The following is a 22,599-nucleotide window of genomic DNA, read 5'->3' on the forward strand; positions in this document are numbered from 1 at the left end:
CAGTATGTCATAAACGATTTATTGGAGCACAGTCATTCACATTAATTTGAACTTATTCGTATGCTGATATTCCCGTTCTACAGGAAGACAAAGAATAATGGTATCTGCACTGTATAAAACTGAGACAAGCGGCAACCGTTCAGTTGATTTTCGTGTATTTTAGGCCCACGCAAGCAGACAGGGATACACTCTTTTGCTGGCATGTCGCTTGTGCATGAGACGGTTTTAAACTACTCCGGACATAATTTGGCACTCGAGACAGGTTTGCAGTGCACACAGAATACTCTTAAATGGTTTTTTTGAAGATTAAAGCCACTTTACCAGCTTCAGCTACTTAATTTTTTTAAAGTGAATATTCCTTTATTATAGCATTCCATTGTGCACTATCAGCTGAATTCGGCGCGTGTTTATTACCACACGGTTCAAAAAGCACAGCTCTATTTACACTTCACAGCCACTGGAACAGAGAATTTTCACACTCTCATGCAATGAAGTGTGGATGGAAATCTGATTTTTATAGCACTTAATATTGATCAGACGCCGTAAGCAGCAGGTGGTGCTCAACTAAATTAAATAAAGAAAAATTCGTAAAAAACTAAATAGTTGAAAATGGCAAAATGGTTTTAGCCCAAATACGTTTACTGCGGCCGTGGAACCGCTCACAAGGGAATAAATGAGCTCTTTTAATAGTTTCTGAACTGGTTTGATTGTATAGGTTTTACATAATTCTACTTGCAACGTTTTTGAAACTTAGTATATAAATAATAGTAACGTGAGTTTCTGCTAGGAGGCAGTACTAAGCAGGTAAGGGGGCACAACCAATGGCAATGCGATTTACTAAAGAAACAGCCAACAAATCCGTAGCCACAGTACATATTCGTTGCAATAATTTCTTTTACCATATGAAGCTTCTTTAATGTGGAAGAAATGTTTTTTCATGGGCTGATTGCATACTATCATAGAACAGCGTAATATAACACTATAACAAATTTATGTATTCACAGAATTGTTGATCAGTTACTTATTGTATTCTCAGGACAATTAAATAAAATTATTTATGAATTTAGCGACTTACCGCTGCTTCGAGATTTGTTATTTCTGACATTTCCACCTCAGGAAGCGTGGAATAGAATTTGAGGTTGCCCTTCATAACCTCATTGTCTGGGTTTCTTGTCAGAAATGTAAATGTAGCCTGAGCAGCTTCCTGTAGCATGAGTCTCTGAAACGGAGGATGACGGAAGTCAGTATAACAGACTAAAATGTTAAAAAAATACCATAAAATAACTAATGTACATAAATTTTCAGCATACAAAACAATCTCTGAAAGTAAATTATGAAGCACACTTTGTTTCAAAATCCCAACGGCTGTTAAATATTCCTGGGAAGCCACGTAATTCAAGTGACTTGACGCAATTCTAAACGTATGTGTTTTATATTCAGATATTCGATAGTAATGATCGAAATGTTTCTTCTGTAAACACTGTTGGTGAGTAACAGTGACTTATTATGAAAGCTAACGACAAATTAATTTCGTAATATTGTTGTTGTTGTTGTCTTCAGTCCTGAGACTGGTTTGATGCAGTCATTTTTTTACGCTTCGGCAGCATGCTGCCATCATCAGGTGCTTTACGGTTACATTTTGCCGAAACACCTCTTGCTGATAAATATTAGTAAAATGTTACTGAAACTTAAGAATTATTTTATAAATTTTATAATACAGTCGCTGGGCTTCACAGATTCCATACCATATGGATAAATTTAAAATATTGATAAAAACTATTTTCAGTTTAATTCTAGGACAATATGCGCAGATACAAAATAGAAAGGCCTCATGTAAACGGAAGTGTGTTCATGCAGAGCGTAGTCGATGACATGGTTGTCATGTGCAGTGCAAAGGAGAGCCGTATAAAGTGACCATGGCGGGCAAAGTGGTTATTAGGGTTCTGTGGGTTATAAGGTGCTAGCGTGGCGTAGGACAAGCGTCAACTTGTTGTACCTGGACGGCCCAGTCACTCTACGAAGTCCAACCTCTTTGCGGTGCCGGTCATCAGAGTTATAATAATTTTTTGTGGATTTCAGTTATCGCGTTGTCGCGATGTAAGGTAAGTGGTCAGTTTATTCATTTATTGTGATGAGGATATTGTAATGAAACTGTGTTTGAAGTGTCATATGTTGACTCCATAATCCTACTCAAGACATTGAAAATTCTGTCGTACTACAAGAGGGTATGCAGCTTTTGTGTAAAGGTATCCATGCGGACAAAGTGGCCATTTTGGCGGTGGCTTCTGGCCACTTTGAGTAGGGGCAAACGTTAAAGCAGCGGCCGGAAGATGGGCTCCCGGCGATACTTACAGCGAGTCCTTATAAGGGTGACTTAGAAGTGACAAATAAAGAAAGAGAAGAATAAGAAAATAAAAAGAAGGAAAAACGAATGAGAAGGCAGTAAAAAGAAGAGTGCAAAGAGCAGGAAACCCAACCCTAGAAGAGCTCTTTTTGGCGACAACTATGAAGACAGAAAGTGCATGTACTGCGAAGAAAAATTTTTACAGAAAGTGCATGTACTGCGAAGAAAATTTTTTAAATTGAGGACCAGAAGAGCAGTGGATTTGGTGCCACTTGAGCTCCCTCTGGGCCCACGAACTCTCCACAGGAGTCAAGGAACCCAGTTTGAATTTTATCTGTGAAGTGTAAATAATTCGATTTATGTTTCACAATAAAATATATACATGACGATAGTAACTGTTCCCGAAAGAACAGTTAAAGTAGATGACCATGCGCATACGAATGTAGTGGTGTGGACATGTTGGGAATGTGGGTCTCACGGGGAGCGTGCAAGTGTTAAGGCCCTGCAGTCGCGCTATCGTCTGTGCCCTCGGTGGCTCAGATGGATAGCCGGTACGGTAGCTCAGCGTGTTCGGCCAGAGGGTTAGCAGGCCTCTGTAATAAAAAAAAAACTGAGCTAATCGTTCAACAACGAACTTAAACGGATGTCTTACGACGTCCGCCCCGAGCAGATGCCACGAACAAAAGCGAACAAAATGAGATTAAAAAGAAATGGATAGAGCGTCTGCCATGTAAGCAGGAGATCCCGGGTTCGAGTCCCGGTCGGGGCACACATTTTCAACATGTCCCTAATGAAGTACATCAACCCCTGTTTGCAGCTAGGGTGTCCATTTAATTATCATTTCAGTAAAATATATTTACTTGTTTGTTTGTTAAAGCAGTTTTTATCCCTTATTTTTGAGTTTAAAAATAAGTGGTTAATTTGTGATAATTTCACTGGTTAAAGTACATAGGTAATACAAAGGGAGTAGTAAGGTAATGAAACTGTTCAACATTAAACTTCAGTAGTTGCAGATTACGGTCACTGATTTTCTTCTATTGCTATTCGGCCCAAAAAATATGAATGACTCAGCCTGGTCTTTCTGCCCGGCTCTCCCCTACCTATGCTGCTAACCTTCGCAGATTATGCGGATGACCGCAATGCTGATCGTGCACATTGTTCGTTTGGTGTCTATTACCGGGTTGCTTCAGTGGAATGTTTGTGAAGTTATCGCTGTGTTCACAACCATATATCACTAGCTCTTTATATTTCAAGAGCACACACATTTAACGGGCAGCAAGGAAACTGCATTTACATCTATACTCTGCAGGGCATCTTGCGGCTTGTAGTGGAAACTAGTTGCTGCACATCTATCTTTTCCGCTCTTTCCTCTTACATCCACATATGATACACGAGGAGAACGACTGCCGGAAATCTCCGTAAGAGCTCTCATTTCTCTGATTTTACCATCATCGTATTTTCGCGAGATATATGTTGGAGGAAGCAATATCTTACTTGACTCTTTTAGGGAACGTATATTCCCGGAATTTTAACAGAAAAACCTCTTCGTGAGGAATATCACCTTTCTCTTAGCATCTGCTATGAGTGTAGGATGAATATATCGTTAAGAATAAGGAAAATTGGAGTCTAACGTTCCTTCGACAACGAGCTCATTAGCGACGGAGCACAGATGTAACAAGATGGGGAGTACTGTGTCTTTTTGAAAGGAACTTTACTGGCATTCGCCGTAATCGAGTTAGGGAAATCGCATGAATCACACTCTGGATGACTGGACGCGGACTAGAATCCCACTATACTCGATTTCGAGTCGAGAAGAATACTTTTGAATTGGTCCCTCACACCGCGTATAGTATCTTGGTATCGACCCAGTTTCTAGTTTTCAGCCACAATTCATTCTGCGCCTTAATCGTTATGACCTCTCACCTGTTTGTATCTCCACAATTCTGTCGGTTTTACTACACGAACCATCACGCAGAGCGCTGCTTTTTTTTTATATCTTACGTATTTCCTCTGTTAATCCAAACTTCTAAATATTCCTGACTGATGAGCAAATAGATGTAAATAGTTAGAACGGCGCTATTTTATCGTATTCTGATGTACAAGGAGTGTTGCGAGAAGACTAGAATAAAGGCGGAAGCCATGGTATAGCCGTTGTTCTCGACCACAAACCCTGGAAACCAAGGCACTAGCAATATTTTGCAGTGTCGCAGAGTATGGGTGTCCAGTACGGTACAAATCAACACATGTAAACATGGTTGACAAGGCACTAGACGTAGGATTGTTACAAGTTGTTTGAAACCCACACCACTGGTCAAACTCCACCAGCTCGCACAGTCCTAAGGCCACAAGATTTTCGTTGTGAACTAGCTGCCATCGCGGAGTCAACAAATTACGCTCATCAGGGAAACCATATATTAGATGGACACATTCGGCACCCCAAAATGGAGGTTCAGAACAAGTTTACTCAAGATCCTTCCAGTCTTGCAAACAACAGCAGCTACATCAAGGAAACAATTATAGATTAATTGCCTTGAAAGTACCACTGCTTGACCTCTCTCTTCGGAAATCCTGCCACCTGGGTTGAAAAGAACTGTATCTTGTGAAGATCATTCACTCGCCATCTTTCTAGAGTTGAAAAATCCAGGAGTAATCTCCAGAAATGTCACTTTCCTGTGGATACCATCAACCGTAACTGCGGAGAAACTCAGACCACGACACATTCACTGTGTGTCAGCTGTACCCTGTTACCTCGCACAGATTTTCTGCTTGCAACTCCGATCACAGTTGAAGTTGCAAGATTTTAGCCAACGGTAGCGTAACTTGATAGTTCTTTCTCTCATTTGCTTTTAACGGTAATTAAAATGTGTTATATTTTTTTCTGACTCGAACAGATATTAAAATTTTCGTAGGTAAACCATATTTCATTAGGGTTCTCCAATGAACTTCAGCCTTCCATCTGCCTTTCCTATGATTATTTTTGTGTGGTCGTTCCAGTTTACATCGACTGGGATGCATACTTCCAGATATTCAACGGCTGTGGTGGTTTCTGAAGACTAATCTTCGATCGCGTAACTAAAAAATTGGTCTTCCCGTCTGTTTACTTTGAAAAGCAGTGATTCTTTGCAGATTTTCCTACATTTAGCTACAATTTTCTAATCTTGTGACTTGCCTGTGTACACCAGAAAAATCCGCATGCAACTTCAAACGTTGTTCACCAAGTCGTTTATATACACTGAGGAGCCAAACCGTTATGACCAATTGCTTGGGGGCTGATGACCTCAGAAGTTAAGTCCAATAGTGCTCTGAAACATTTGAACCAACTGCTTCGCTATGGTCGCAGGTACGAATCCTGCCTCGGGCATGGATGTGTGTGATGTCCTTAGGTTAGTTAGATTTAAGTAGTTCTAGGTTCTAGGGGACTGATGACCACAGCACAGCAGCTAAGTCCCATAGTGCTCAGAGCCATTTGAACATTTTTTTTTTTTTTGGCTCCGAGACATGGAAAATTATACTGCTGAAAGATGAAATCGCCTTCGGGGAAGACATCAAGCATGATGGGATGCAGGTAGTTCGCAGCTGTCAGCGTGTCTTCGATTGTTACCATAGGTCCTATGCAGGGGCAGGGAGAATGTCTCCCGTAGCAAAATACTGCGCCCTCCAGCCTGTGTCCGTGGCGCGCTGCGCGTTTCGAGCGGCCTCGATGACGGCGTTTGTGGAGACGACCATCGACCTCGTGTAGCAAAAATGTGATTCACCCGAAGAGCCGACACGTTTGCATTGATCGACGGTCGAATCCCGAAGATCTCGCACACATTGCAGTCGTAACTGACGATATCGTTGGGTCAACATGTGAACACGCAGGGGTGGTCTACTGCGGACCTTCTTGTTCAACAGTGTAAAATGAACGGTGTGCTCCGTAATACTTGTGAGTTCATCAGCATTGTGCTCTTTCTACAGAAATGCCACAGATTAACATCTATCCTGCTTTACAGAGCAGACGAGCCTCCGGACCAAACGATCTATGAACAGTCGCGTACGTCCAACTATATAGCGCCTAGTAGTAGTTCCACTGACCTTCTTCCTCTTTCCATAGATGCCCACGATCGTAGCACGGGAACATTCGACCAGCTTCGTCGTTTTGGAGATACTCGTTCACAAGCTCTGCACAATAATATTCTACCCTTGGTCAAAGTCGCTTACCTCAGTGGATTTACCCATCAGGCCATATCTTCGATAGGGTGATCCCTTGTCCATCTCATCTCCGCTTAAATACTTTCGTTACCGCGTCACGTAGCCGCAGCGGCATCCAACGTCGCGGTGGGCAGTGGTCATAATGTTTTGGCTTATTAGTGTACATCGTGAACAATTTTACAAGTGCCCTGGCCTACGCCCAAAGCTTTTTTCTCAGCTAACGATTTCTCCTCGTTAAGGTGGACGCGCTGAGCTGTAGTACACTACTGGCCATTAAAATTGCTACACCAAGAAGAAATGCAGATGATAAATGGGTATTCATTGAACAAATATATTATACTAGAACTGACATGTGATTACATTTTCACGCAATTTGGGTTCATAGGTCCTGAGAAATCAGTACGCAGAACAACCACCTCTGGCCGTAATAACGGCCTTGATATGCCTGGGCATTGAGTCAAACAGAGCTTGGATGGCGTGCATAGGTACAGCTGCCCATGCAGCTTCAACACGATACCACAGTTCATCAAGAGTAGTGACGCGTATTGTGACGAGCCAGTTGCTCGGCCACCATTGACCAGACGTTTTCAGTTGGTGAGAGATCTGGAGAATGTGCTGGCCAGGGCAGCAGTCGAACATTTTCGGTATTCAGAAAGGCCCGTACAGGACCTGCAACATGCCGTCGTGCATTATCGTGCTGAAATGTAGGGTTTAGCAGGGATCGAATGAAGGATAGAGCCACGGGTCGTAACACGTCTGAAATGTAACGTTCACTGTTCAAAGTGAAGTCAATGAGAACAGGAGGTGACCGAGACGGATAACAATTGGCACCCCATACCATCACGCCGGGTGATACGCCAGTATGGCGATGACGAATACACGCTTCCGATGTGCGTTCACCGCTATGTTGCCAAACACGGATGCGACCATCACGACGCCGTAAACAGAACCTGGATTTATTCGATAAAATGACGTTTTGCCATTCGTGCACCCAGGTTCGTCGTTGAGTAAACCACCGCAAGCGCTCCTGTCTGTGATGCAGCGTCAAGGGTAACCGCAGCCATGGTCTCCTAGGTGATGGTGCATGCTGCTGCTGCTGCTGCTGCTGAACTGATCGTGCAGATGGTTGTTGTCTTGCAAACGTCCCCTTCTGTTGACTCAGGGATCGAGACGTGGCTACACGATCCGTTACAGCCATGCGGAAGAGATGCCTGTCATGTCGACTGCTAGTGATACGAGGCGTTTGGGATCCAGCACGGCGTTCCGTATTTGCCTCCTGAACCCACCGATTTCATATTCTGCTAACAGTCATTGGATCTTGACCAAAGCGAGCAGCAATGTCGCGATACGATAAACTGCAATCGTGATAGGCTATAATCCGACCTTGATCAAAGTCAGAAACGTGATGGTACGCATGTCTCCTCCTTATACGAGGTATCACAACAACGTTGCACCAGGCAACGCCGGTCAACTGCTGTTTATGTACGAGAAATCGGTTGGAAACTTTCCTCATGTCAGAACGTTGTAGCTGTCGCCACCGGCGCCAACCTTGTGTGAATGCTCTGAAAAGCTAATCATTTGCATATCACAGCATCTTCTTCCTGTCGGTTAAATTTCGCGTCTGTAGCACGTCATCTTCGTGGTGTAGCAGTTTTAATGGCCAGTAGTGTAGCTACAAAACTTTCAATCTAATAGTAAAGCTGGTACGAAATTACGTTAACTCATAGTTAGTGTAACAAGCTGCAGTTTGGGAATATTTCGAAAGTATTTTGGGAGTCAAGAAACAGGGCGTTAACCTGGGTAACGTTATCTGCTGCCGTCTGGATCTGACGGATGGAATAGTTGAAGCTGTTTGAAGAATCAACGTTGATTCCCACACAGGCAATGTTGGGTTACGAAAAGTGGCATATTATAGTAGCATAAAACATGCTCTATAATACTACAACTGCTGAGTTGCACATCCTTCATCCCTCCAACGACCTACGATAAAGTGCTGCTTGAAGGATAACACGTTCTTTCGCTTAACCTATGCCGAATAATACAACTACCATATCAAATCCAACGGTTGTTCCTCTATTGAAAGATTTTAGTTGATTTTCCATTTCGCGATTACTTACTTTAATATGTCGTTTCGGTGTTCGTGTGACAACTGAACATAGGGACTGCAGTATGACCTTCATGAGTGAAATAATTTCGGAAGACAGATTCAGTGTATCGGCCTTGTCGGTGTCGAAGTCCGTTTCGGTGCCAGTATGATCACTAAGAGGGTGGCTAGATAACTTTAATCCGTTTACTGGCTTTAAGTAAGACCAAAACATCTTAATGTCGTTCGTCATATTAGTAGATAAAGTTTTACTCTGCAGTTTGAGATTCAGGATTAACTCTCTCAGTGGATCTCACTATGAATGGGACAGTAAACCTAGAGCAATTACAAGGAATTCCCCAGGTGATATGATACAGGGAAATCCTTCCAGCTACTAGGATTCAGTGTATCCCGTAATGTGTCTGTTTCTTTCAACGTTGTCCCATTCTAAAGTATGAGTCGCACAGCGATTAGTGGCAATAGTTTTTTGTCCGAGCTGGAATTCTTCAGTTAGAATAGAGAAGAAAAACTTTTAAGTTATTGAAAGGATGGCACTAAAAACATCTGACATAGAACTCATTATTGGTCGTCGTCTTCCTCTGAGAAACGAGGTGAAAGGGAGTGAATTGTTACTTTCTTTCTATAATTTGAAAGACGTTTCTTGCCACTGTCATCCATCGAGTTGCTTCTAGCGACAGAGTATACAGCATCAATAATAAAACAGCCATTCGGAAGAGAAAGACGGGTACCCCTATTAATAAGAAGCATAAGGGAAGAGCGGACGACAGTACTCAATCTGTTTCTTTAACTTGCAATTGAAAATAAGATCACCGGCAATGGCTTCAAAACCTTACGGCTTGTTAGTGTGAAGCAATCAGGGACTAGTCAAATTGTATCCTTGGCAGGGAAATGTGAAGCTCTTCAGAAAAGAGTTCTGCACTTTTGTATGGTGATTTACGAGTAAAAGTGAAAGAAGTGGGAACGTGCAACGGTAGTTCTAGTTTTCATAGTGTCAAAAAACGTATGAAACAATCTGGTGAATGAGGTGGTGGGTCGCTCATACAACCGCCGGCCGCGGTGGCCGAGCGGTTCTAGGCGCTTCAGTCTGGAACCGAGCGACCGCTACGGTCGCAGCTTCGAATCCTGTCTCGGGCATGGATGTGTGTGATGTCCTTAGGTTATTTAGGTTTAAGTAGTTCTAAGTTCTAGGGGACTGATGACCTCAGAAGTTAAGTCCCATAGTGCTCAGAGCCATTTGAACCATTTGCTCATACAACCGTTTTTACGGTGTCACGTTCATATGGTAGTAACGCGGACATGAATGACGTTTCATAGATTCTAAATATGAAGAGGAAAAGTTTTTAACAAGCGATAATAAACAAGGAGGCTAGTGTTTTGTTGTGCAACTAAAATTTGCTAACTTTTTATCTACTGTAGTAGTGAAGCAACAGAGTCTTTTTTTCTGTGTAACGATGTCAGTTGTTTGAAAGACAGAGCCTCTTCAATTGCAGCAGCCGAATTACTCGCAAAACAGTTGCGAAATGTCACGAGCAACGCTAACAGCACTGTGTTGCTTCATGTCTAGTGTTATGCAGAAAGGGTTAAAGAGGCCCACAAAGAAACACGACCAGCTTGACCTCATATTTGAAGGAGAAAAACGCACACCTGCAAGTTGTCAGCCCCAGCAACTGAAACCGTCCGAAAATTTGTGCCATAGTTCTGACCTCAATGTACAGCTTTCAAACATGTACGCGTACCGGTTGTCAGTCGCCCCGCCCCACTGCAGCCGATTAATGCCCTTGCGAAGTACTGTACAGTGGAGTCAGTAAAGAGGTTTGTCAAAAGCTATTTTAACTCTGGTAACATGCTTTGTTCATGGAATCCAAGTGCATAATGATATCCGTTGGTGGTGTGAGAGATCCGTAACAATTCTGTGTTGCAATTCACAGATGCAGTGCAAATTAATGAAACGAATAAGTTTCTCATTAAAGAAATAGCGTAGAGCTGTTTAATATTAAACATCGCTGTTGTCCTTTTTTTGGATTCTGAAGGTGACATTGAAGTGAAGCACATTTGCAGGAGAAGCTCTGTTCTCCGACGCGATTGGCATGATTAAATTGTAAATCGAAAATCATTAACTTCATTTCATCATAATTGTTCAGTTGATTAGGTTTATTCATGATGATTTTGGGGTGCATGTTGTTGTTGTTGTTGTCTTCAGTCCTGAGACTGGTTTGATGCAGCTCTCCATGTTACTCTATCCTGTGCAAGCTGCTTCATCTCCCAGTACCTACTGCAACCTACATCCTTCTGAATCTGCTTAGTGTACTCATCTCTCGGTCTCCCTCTACGATTTTTACCCTCCACGCTGCCCTCCAATGCTAAATTTGTGATCCCTTGATGCCTCAAAACATGTCCTACCAACCGATCCCTTCTTCTAATCAAGTTGTGCCACAAACTTCTCTTCTCCCCAATCCTATTCAATACCTCCTCATTAGTTACGTGCTCTATCCACCTTATCTTCAGTATTCTTCTGTAGCACCACATTTCGAAAGCTTCTATTCTCTTCTTGTCCAAACTAGTTATCGTCCATGTTTCACTTCCATACATGGCTACACTCCAAACAAATACTTTCAGAAACGACTTCCTGATACATAAATCTATATTCGATGTTAACAAATTTCTCTTCTTCAGAAACGCTTTCCTTGCCATTGCCAGTCTACATTTTATATCCTCTCTACTTCGACCATCATCAGTTATTTTACTTCCTAAATAGCAAAACTCCTTTACTACTTTAAGTGTCTCATTTCCTAATCTAATTCCCTCAGCATCACCCGATTTAATTTGACTACATTCCATTATCCTCGTTTTGCTTTTGTTAATGTTCATCTTATATCCTCCTTTCAAGACACTGTCCATTCCGTTCAACTGCACTTCCAAGTCCTTTGCCGTCTCTGACAGAATTACAATGTCATCGGCGAACCTCAAAGTTTTTACTTCGTCTCCATGAATTTTAATACCTACTCCAAATTTTTCTTTTGTTTCCTTTACTGCTTGCTCAATATACAGATTGAATAACATCGGGGAGAGGCTACAACCCTGTCTCACTCCTTTCCCAACCACTGCTTCCCTTTCATGCCCCTCGACTCTTATGACTGCCATCTGGTTTCTGTACAAATTATAAATAGCCTTTCGCTCCCTGTATCTTACCCCTGCCACCTTTAGAATTTGAAAAAGAGTATTCCAGTCAACATTGTCAAAAGCTTTCTCTAAGTCTACAAATGCTAGAAACGTAGGTTTGCCTTTTCTTAATCTTTCTTCTAAGATAAGTCGTAAGGTCAGTATTGCCTTTCGACGGAATCCAAACTGATCCTCCCCGAGGTCTGCATCTACCAGTTTTTCCATTCGTCTGTAAAGAATTCGCGTTAGTATTTTGCAGCCGTGGCTTATTAAACTGATAGTTCGGTAATTTTCACATCTGTCAGCACCTGCTTTCTTTGGGATTGGAATTATTATATTCTTCTTGAAGTCTGAGGGTATTTCGCCTGTCTTATACATCTTGCTCACCAGCTGGTAGAGTTTTGTCAGGACTGGTTGTCCCAAGGCTGTCAGTAGTTCTAATGGAATGTTGTCTACTCCGGGGGCCTTGTTTCGACTCAAGTCTTTCAGTGCTCTGTCAAACTCTTCACGCAGTATCGTATCTCCCATTTCGTCTTCATCTACATCCTCTTCCATTTCCATAATATTGTCCTCAAGTACATCGCCCTTGTATAAACCTTCTATATACTCCTTCCACCTTTCTGCCTTCCCTTCTTTGCTTAGAACTGGCTGCCATCTGAGCTCTTGATATTCATACACGTGGTTCTCTTCTCTCCAAAGGTCTCTTTAATTTTCCTGTAGGCAGTATCTATCTTACCCCTAGTGAGATAAACTTCTACATCCTTACATTTGTCCTCTAGCCATCCCTGTTTAGCCATTTTGCACTTTCTGTCGATCTCATTTTTGAGACGTTTGTATTCCTTTTTGCCTGCTTCATTTACAGCATTTTTATATTTTCTCCTTTCATCAATTAAATCCAATAATTCTTCTGTTACCCAAGGATTTCTAGCAGCCCTCGTCTTTGTACCTACTTTATCCTCTGCTGCCTTCACTACTACATCCCTCAGAGCTACCCATTCTTCTTCTACTGTATTTCTTTCCCCTATTCCTGTCAATTGTTCCCTTATGCTCTCCCTGAAACACTGTACAACCTCTGGTTCTTTCAGTTTATCCAGGTCCCATCTCCTTAATTTCCCACATTTTTGCAGTTTCTTCAGTTTTAATCTACAGGTCATAACCAATAGATTGTGGTCGGAGTCCACATCTGCCCCTGGAAATGTCTTACAACTTAAAACCTGGTTCCTAAATCTCTGTCTTACCATTATACAATCTATCTGATACCTTTTAGTATCTCCAGGGTTCTTCCACGTATACAACCTTCTTTCATGATTCTTAAACCAAGTGTTAGCTATGATTAAGTTGTGCTCTGTGCAAAATTCTACTAGGCGGCTTCCTCTTTCATTTCTTAGCCCCAATCCATATTCACCTACTATGTTTCCTTCTCTCCCTTTTCCTACACTCGAATTCCAGTCACCCATTACTATTAAATTTTCGTCTCCCTTCACTATCTGAATAATTTCTTTTATTTCATCGTACATTTCTTCAATTTCTTCATCATCTGCAGAGCTAGTTGGCATATAAACTTGTACTACTGTAGTAGGTGTGGGCTTCGTATCTATCTTGGCCACAATAATGCGTTCACTATGCTGTTTGTAGTAGCTTACCCGCATTCCTATTTTCCTATTCATTATTAAACCTACTCCTGCATTACCCCTATTTGATTTTGTGTTTATAACCCTGTAGTCACCTGACCAGAAGTCTTGTTCCTCCTGCCACCGAACTTCACTAATTCCCACTATATCTAACTTTAACCTATCCATTTCCCTTTTTAAATTTTCTAACCTACCTGCCCTATTAAGGGATCTGACATTCCACGCTCCGATCCGTAGAACGCCAGTTTTCTTTCTCCTGATAACGACATCCTCCTGAGTAGTCCCCGCCCGGAGATCCGAATGGGGGACTATTTTACCTCCGGAATATTTTACCCAAGAGGATGCCATCATCATTTAATCATACAGTAAAGCTGCATGTCCTCGGGAAAAATTACGGCTGTAGTTTCCCCTTGCTTTCAGCCGTTCGCAGTACCAGCACAGCAAGGCCGTTTTGGTTAATGTTGCAAGGCCAGATCAGTCAATCATCCAGACTGTTGCCCCTGCAACTACTGAAAAGGCTGCTGCCCCTCTTCAGGAACCACATGTTTGTCTGGCCTCTCAACAGATACCCCTCCGTTGTGGTTGCACCTACGGTACGGCCATCTGTATCGCTGAGGCACGCAAGCCTCCCCACCAACGGCAAGGTCCATGGTTCATGGGGGGAGGGGGGTGCATATACAGCAGCAAAATATCAGTACGAGAATATTGTTAAAACTCGAGGGGCGTTCAATGCGTAATGCAACACACTTTTTTCTGTAAGCAGGTTGGTTTTATTCAGGATTCCAATACATCAATTTATTCGCCACTGTTTTGGCTAGAAAACATTTATTTTTCAACATAATCTCAGTTCAGTGCGACGGCCTTACACCACCTTACTGGAAGGGCCCGTATGCCCGTATGGCACCACTGTACTGGTCGACGTCGGAGCCAACGTCTTGCTGCATCAATAACCTCCCCATCATCCACGTACTGCCTCGTGCGGAGTGTCTTCTTCATTGGGCCAAACAGATGGAATTCGGAAGGTGCGAGATCCGGGCTGTAGGGAGGATGAGGAGGAACAATCAGATGACGAATCGTGAGCTCCTCTCGGGTGAGCAGACTTTTGTGAGGCCGAGCGTTGTCATGGAGAAGGAGGAGTTCGCTTACATTTTTGTGGCAACGTACACGCTGAAGTCGTTTCTTCAGTTTACTAAGTGTAGCACAATGCGCTTCAGAATTGAATGTTGCACCTTTGATGGACGACATCAAACAGAATAACTCCTTCAGAGTTCCAAAGATCGTTGCCACGAATGAGATTTTCACTCTGCAGCGGAGTGTGCGCTGATATGAAACTTCCTAGCAAATTAAAACTGTGTGCCGGACCAAGACTCGAACTCGGGACCTTTACTTTTTGCGGGCAAATGCTCTACCACTGAGCTACCCAAGCACGACTCAAACCCCGTCCTCACAGTGGTGTGGCGACACTCCATGGACTGCCTTTTCGTTCCCGGTTCGAAGTGATGAATCCATGTTTCACCGCCTGCGATGACGTTCGACAAAAAATTGTCACAATCAGGCTCGTAACGCGCACGCAGTTCCGTACAGATGGTCCTTCGTTGTTCCTTATGTTCTTCGGTTAGGGGACGAGATACCCAGCTGGCACAGAACTTTGAATGCTCCATTTGGTGGACGAGTGTGTCAGCACTGCCAACAGAAACGTCCAGTTGAGCAACGAAGTGTCTGATTATGCTTCGTCCATCACCTTGAAAGAGAATATCCGCACGTTCCAACGTTGCTGGAGTCACAGCTCTGTGTGGCCGATCGGACAGGTTTGCGCGACTTTACTCCAATTACAGACGCCTTGCCCAACGACTCACCGTGCTTTTGTTCGCTTCCAGGTATCCGTAGATATTCTGCAAATGCCTATGAATATCGGCGACGCACTGGTTTTCCGCTGAAATAAACTCAATGACAGCTCTCTGTTTGGAACGCACCTCCGTTACAGACGCCGTTTTGATGGCTGCGTGTAGCGCCACCACCACCTGTCAGAACTTCATGAAACTATTGGGGTTGAAGCGGGAATATTCCAGGATGTTACACAACAAATTCCGCATTTTTCAACCAAAACTGGCGGAGACAAAAAAAAATGTTTTGCATTACTTATTGAATGCCCTTCGTAATATCGAACGTGTAATGTGCTTCAGGTTGACATACACTGTCGAGTAACATTAATGTTACCACCTGTCAGAAGCCCGAATAACCAACTTTTGCAGCGCGGACCAATGCGAGACGTGCAGGAAGAGAGTCATTGAGGTTCTGGAAGCAACCGTCAGGGACATGGAGCCATGCCGACTCCAGTGCCGTCGCCAGCTGCACTAAGTCTCCCGTTTGAGGATCGATGGCACGAACAGCCCGTGAAGGTGGATTCTCGATTGGGAGTTTGGTGGCCAGGGGAGTACGGTAAACGCATCTCGCTGCTCCTCCTACCACGCACGTACTGCGAGCTGTGTGAAGCGTTGCATTGCCCTGCTGGCAACTGAGCCGAGGATATCTACATATACATCTACATGGATACACTGGAAATCACATTTAAGTGCCTGGCAGAGGGTTCATCGAACCACCTTCACAATTCTCTATTATTCCAATCTCGTGTAGCGCAGGGAAAGAATGAACACCTATACCTTTCCGTACGAGCTCTAATTTCCATTATTTTATCGTGGTGATCGTTCCGCACTATGTAGGTCGTTGTCAACACAATATTTTCGCATTCGGAGGAGAGAGTTGGTAACTCGAATTTCCTGAGAAGATTCCGTCGCAACGAAAAACATCTTTCTTTTAACGATTTGCAGCCCAAATCCTGTATCATTTCTGTGACACTCTCTCCCATATTTCGCGATAATACAAAACGTGCTGCCATTGTTTGAAGTTATTCGATATACTCCGTCAGTCCTATCTGGTAAGGATCCCACACCGCGCAGCAGTATTCTGAAAGAGGACGGACAAGCATAGTACAGGCAGTCTCCTTAGTAGGTTTGTTACATTTTCTAAGTGTCCTGCCATTAAAACGCAGTCTCTGGTTAGCCTTCCCCACAACATTTTCTATGTGTTCCTTCCAAATTATATTGTTCGTAATTATAATACCTAGTTATTTAGGCTTTTAGATTAGACTGATTTATCGTGTAACCGAAGTTTAACGAGTTCCTTTTAGCACTCATGTGGATGATCTCACACTTTTCGTTATTCAGGGCCAACTGTCACTTTTCGCACCATTCAGATATTTTTTCTAAATCGTTTTGCAGTTTGTTTTAATCTTCTGATGACTTTATTAGTCGATAAACGACAGCGTCATGTGCAAACAGCCGAAGATGGTTGCTCAGATTGTCTCCCAAATCGTTTATATACCAGGTGATCAAAAAGTCAGTATAAATTTGAAAACTTAATAAACCACGGAATAATGTAGAGAGAGAGGTAAAAATTGACACATATGATTGAAATGACATGGGGTTTTATGAGAACAAAAAAAACAAAGGGTCACAATGTCCGACAGATGTCGCTGGACAACAAAACGTCAGTGAGTGCGCATGACAATCGTGTATAAAAGGAGCTCTAATGAGAGAGAGAATCAGGTGCGCGAGCAGTCGCAGCATGTTGACGTTACCTGAAAAGGCGCTTTTAGTGAAGTTGTATTATCAGAATGGGGACTGTGCTAGTTCAGCTTTACGATCCTATCGCCATAGGAAGGGGATTCGAACGGGTGAAGGTCCTTTGACAAATGCATCGGTGGCGAGAATGATTTCGAAGTTCGAAGGCACGGGTTGTATAGACGATAGACCCCTTAATGGCCAACCGAGCACAAGGCGTAATGCTGCTGAGACAGTTCATGAAGAAATCGAGACTGTAGCGGGTTCGTCTATGCACGGGGAAGTCAGCGCTAGAGCAGTCGCACGTCGCACCGGCATTCTATACACTGCTGTTTGTTTGGCACTGAGGCGTACCCTCCGATGCTATCCGTACAAAATCCATCGGTATCATGAACTGTTACCTGGAGATTTAGTGAAGCGGAGTGCATTTGCGGTGTGGGCGTTTCAAAAGATGGCGGAAGATGACGATTGGTTGAGTAACGTGTTGTGGACCGACGAAGCTCATTTCACGTTCCGAGGGTCTGTCAACGCCCACAACTGCAGAATATGGGCTACCGAAAATCCTAGAACTGTCGTGGGAACTAGATTGCACGACGAGAAAGTCACGGTATGGGTTGGATTTACCTCATCTACCGTTATCGGGCCTTTTTTCTTCGAGGAAATGTGTGATTATGGTTTCGTAACCGCTACCGTGACGGGTGAGAGGTACGCCGATATGTTACAGAATCACATCATCCCCAGCCTGACTGATAAATACCTGCTGGAACGTACGATGTTTATGCAGGATGGCGCTCCACCGCATATTGCTAGACGCGTGTAAGATCTCTTGCGCGCGTCGTTTGGTGATGATCGTGTGCTCAGCCGCCACTTTCGTCGTGCTTGGCCTCCCAGGTCCCCAGACCTCAATCCGTGCGATTATTGGCTTTGGGGTTACCTGAAGTCGCAAGTGTATCGTGATCGACCGACATCTCTAGGAATGCTGAAAGACAACATCCGACGCCAATGCCTCACCATAACTCTGGACATGGTTTACAGTGCTGTTCACAACATTATTCCTCGACTACAGCTATTGTTGAGGAATGGTGGTGAACATATTGAGCATTTCCTGTAAAGAACATCATCTTTGCTTTTTTTTACTGTGTTATGCTAATTATTGCTATTCTGATCAGATAAAGCGCCATCTGTCGGATATTTTTTGAACTTTTGTATGTTGTTTTTTTTGTTCTAATAAAACCCCATGTCATTCCAAGTACGTGTGTCAATTTGTACCTCGCTATCTACACTATTCCGTGATTTAATCAGTTTTTAAATTTATACTGACTTTTTGATCACCCGGTAGATAAGGAACGACAAAGGGCCTATAACACTACTTTGGGGAACGCCAAAAATCACTTCTGTTTTACTCGATGACTTTCCGTCAGTTACTACGAACTGTGACCTCTCTGACAGGAAATCACAAATCCAGTCACATAACTGAGACGATATTCCGTAAGCACGCAATTTCAATACGAGCCGCTTGTGTGGTACAGTGTCAAGAGCCTTCCGGAAATCCAGAAATACGGAATCGATCTGAGATCCTTTGTCAATAGTACTCAACACTTCATGTGAATAAAGAGCTAGGATAAATAAACTGCGTGTTGGGGTGAACGTGATCCTCAAGGATAGAGGCATACTTGTTGTTCTGGCGTAACCATAAGCGCGGGAGCGAAGACGAAGAACGCAGGAGAGGAGAAGGTGGTGAAACGAAGTCGGCCAATACGTAGCGCGCTGACCAGGACGTCACCACGACAGAAGCGGCATCTTGCCGAAGTGAATATAAGCGCCGCTCCTGCCAACCTCGGCCGGACGTTAGTGGACACTATCCGCAGAGCATTAGAACGGCCTAGCAGAGAGTGCTACGATAACAGTTATTAGCGATCCGTATCAATTACTTACTTGGACACTATCTATAGTGAAGAACATTACTGTTTGCTTGTCGCTCATCGTTTGCGACTACTCCTTGTATATCCCTAATTTAAGTGTTGTCGGTCGGATCTGCTTTATTGAAGTAAGACTACTAATGTTATTTGCCTGAATTGTCGTGTAGCATTCTGAGAACGCAACATCCTTTGTGCACTCTATACGAGACGAGTGGGCAGGACCCCACACTTGTCTTGATCGAATATGCCTTCCAGAATGACGAGATCACCCAGGAAATGCCACGAAAACATTCCCCAGGCCATAACGCTCCCTTCTCCAGCATGGACCCTTTGCTTTTAGACGTTTCAGGCCGTACACGCCAACGGCCATCTGTCCGACGGAACAAAAAACGTCAGTCATCTGAGAAGGCCAACTGTCGACACTCCAGTCACGGTATTAGCGAGAAGATTTCAGCTTTCACCGCCAATGAATAGGGCACGTAACTTGGAGACGCCGCAGCGAGCACACACGTGTCTTAGCCCCACAAGGTGCGCAGTGAACATAACACACTTTTCATCTGTCAGAATAAAGGTGAAGTATATATCAAATACCTTACTTTATGTTTTATAATTTGAATGCAAAAAGGCGATGGCAGTGAGTCCTCTCGCACTATACACTCTGAAATGAAATGTACGAACGCAGAAACCAGTCCGCTGCAAGTGAACTGGTGCTTAAATTTTTCAGTCCTTCGGGCCAGATGAGATGAATCTGCAAAATAGCTCCGTATTTGCGTCTGCTTATTCGTTCTGGTATTGCGGACTTGTAAAAAGCGCAGGAAACTAAGCACGTCTGAGTTACACAAGTCCTCACCTCCACTCTTTAAGTACTACCTAGCATTATAATGACCGTTCAGGAGTTCACAAACAACTGTGACCGAGCGATTCTAGGCGCTTCAGTCCGGAACCGCGCTGCTGCTACGGTTGCAGGTTCGAATCCTGCCTCGGGCATGGATGTGTGTGATGTTCTTAAGTTAGTTAGGTTTAAGTAGTTCTAAGTCTAGGGGACTGATCTCCTCAGATGTCAAGTCCCATAGTGCTTAGAACCATCTCAACCATTAAAACCTACTACATGTGGTAATAATCGAAGGCACCATGAGCTGTGGATGGTGTGAATTTTATTGCGGGTCACTTGCATCCCTTCGTGCTTTATGCATGCACCGACAGCGATGGTGCCTTCCAGCAGGATAACTGTCCGTGTCATAAGGCCAGAATCGTGCTACAATTCTTCAGCAGTGTGTTAATGAATTTACGTTGATGTGCGGACCTCCAAATTCGCCTGATCCGAACCTGATGGAGCACATCTGGGACAATATCAGGCGCCAGCTCTGCGCCCACAAATCACAGGCCCGCAATTCACGGGAGTTGCGTGACCTTTGCGTCGACATTTGGCGCCACATTCCTTCGGAAACCTGCTGAAGAACTGTAGAATCCGTGCCACACAGAATCGCTACTGTGCTGCGTTCCAAAGGTGAACTAACACTGTATAAAGAAGGTGACCATCATGGTTTTACTCATCAGATTTTTATGGCAGAATGTAATATTTTCCTTGGCTCGTCTTGAACTGTTCACTCTCGGAGTTTCAAGCGTAAATCGTAACGTGATGCATAACGTCTTTCAGGTAGTGTTTTCAATTGGAGCTTTTCTCTGAGCCTTTTCTATCTTCACCGTTATTCATCTCTTAGGTTCCATAATGACGACGAAAACTCAAGAATCGGTCGAAGAAGAATTTTCTTAAAATTCTTCTTCGTCGATAATACACACTTTTATTGGTTTCTTCCAATGAATCTGCCATATCAACAACTAAATTTATGCAAGTAATTCTCATTAACGTTTAAAAACTTACGAAGCGATGTACAGCGAAGCGCCAAAGAAACTGGTTTAGACATGGTAAACAGGCAGAATACGGCGCTGCGGTCGGCAACGCCTGTATAAGACAACAAGGGTCTGGCGCTGTTGTTAGATTGGTTACTCCGAGGTAGCAGTGAAGTGGGGATTTTCCGGTACGACCATTTCACGAGTGTACCGTGAATATCAGGAATCCCGTAAAACATCAAATCTCCGACATCGCTGCGGCCGGAAAAAGATCCTGCAAGAACGGTTCCAGCAACGACTGAAGAGAACCGTTCAACGTAATAGAGGTGCAACCCTTCCGCAAATTGCTGCAGATTTCATCAAGTGTCAGCGTGCGAACCACTCTACGAAACATCATCGATAACGACTTTTGGAGCCGAAGGCCCACTCGTGTACCCTTGATGACTGCACGACACAAAGCTTTACGCCTCGCCGGGGCGCATCAACACCAACATTGGACTGTTGATGACTGAAAACATGTTGCCTGTCGGACGAGTCTCGTATCAGGATTGAATCGAGCGGATGGACGTGTACGGGTATGGAGACAACCTCATGAATCCATGGACCCTGCATGTCAGCAGGGGACTGTTCAAGCTGGTGGAGGCTGTATAATGGTGTGCAGATGGAGTGATGTGGGACCCCTGGAACGTCTACATACGACTCTAACAGATGACACATACTTAAGCATTCAGTCTGATCACCTGCATCTATTAATATCCATTGTACATTCCGACTGACTTGGGCAATTCCAGCAGGACAATGCGACACCCCACACGTCCAGAATTTCTACAGAATGGCTCCAGGAACACTCTTCTGAGTTTAAACACTTCAGATGTCCACGAAAATCCACTGACATGAACATTATAAAGCACATCTGGGATCTCTTGCAACGTACTGTTCAGAGGAGATCTCCACCGTCTTGTACTCTTACGCATTTACGGACAGCGCTGCAGGATTCATGGTGTCATTTCCCCTCAGCACCACTTCAGACATTAGTCAAGTCCATGCCATGTCTTGTTGCGGCACTTCTGTGTGCTCGTGGGGTGTACTACACTACACTACATTAGGCAGGTATACCATTTTCTATGGCCCCTCAGTGTAGATAATGCTGAGACAAGTAATTTAATTTAAACACATCCATACCGCAAACGTCGGGAAATACCCCAGAAGTAGATGACAAATGTTGAAAATCTGATGTCGCGAAGTGACGTACTTCGTCGCACATGCAACGTTTGAGCATTTCGGCCTGTGGCACATGATCATTCCAACCCAAATCAAGTATTCACGTCGGTGTGTCTCTGGGCCTACGTGAACGGCTTTAGAGCGTAGGGCTCAGGGTTTGAGTCTTGCGTCAGGCAGGCAGCAGTTTTTCATTCTGTTAGACGGTTACGAGGGTTATTCGGAAAGTAAGGAAACCACAGTGAAAATCGGATGAAGTTTTGCACAGGTGTGTTGGGGAGTGACTCTAGTATGCCCGTCGATCGCATTACGTCGTTATTTTTAGTTCTGAGCACACAGGGAGCACACAAAGATACCTAGAACAATAGCGTCTCCCGCCAAGGACTAGGGCCTGGTGAGAAATTTCGCCTGAAACTATGCAGTCAACATTACATAACTGTCGTGCGTTTTCTTCTTCAAGACAATTCTCGGCCGCATTCTGTAGGGGCAATGAAGATACTCCTGCATCTTTTTCAGTTGGAAATGTTTGATTACCCACAATACAGCCCGTAATTGTCTCCCT

The 22,599-nt window shown here is 43.8% G+C and overlaps 1 protein-coding gene across 1 annotated transcript in view; it reads right to left on the bottom strand.

Annotated features, from left to right (window-relative positions):
• LOC126299002 (endoplasmic reticulum protein SC65-like) overlaps window positions 1-22,599 on the bottom strand; it is a 419,949-nt gene that overhangs the window by 220,711 nt on the left and 176,639 nt on the right. The window contains exon 2 of the mRNA XM_049990633.1: window positions 1,076-1,219. Coding sequence (XP_049846590.1) covers window positions 1,076-1,219 — 144 coding nt within the window. The remainder of the gene's footprint in view (window positions 1-1,075; window positions 1,220-22,599) is intronic.

The sequence above is a fragment of the Schistocerca gregaria genome, chromosome X (assembly GCF_023897955.1).
Source record: "Schistocerca gregaria isolate iqSchGreg1 chromosome X, iqSchGreg1.2, whole genome shotgun sequence".
Taxonomy (NCBI): domain Eukaryota; kingdom Metazoa; phylum Arthropoda; class Insecta; order Orthoptera; family Acrididae; genus Schistocerca; species Schistocerca gregaria.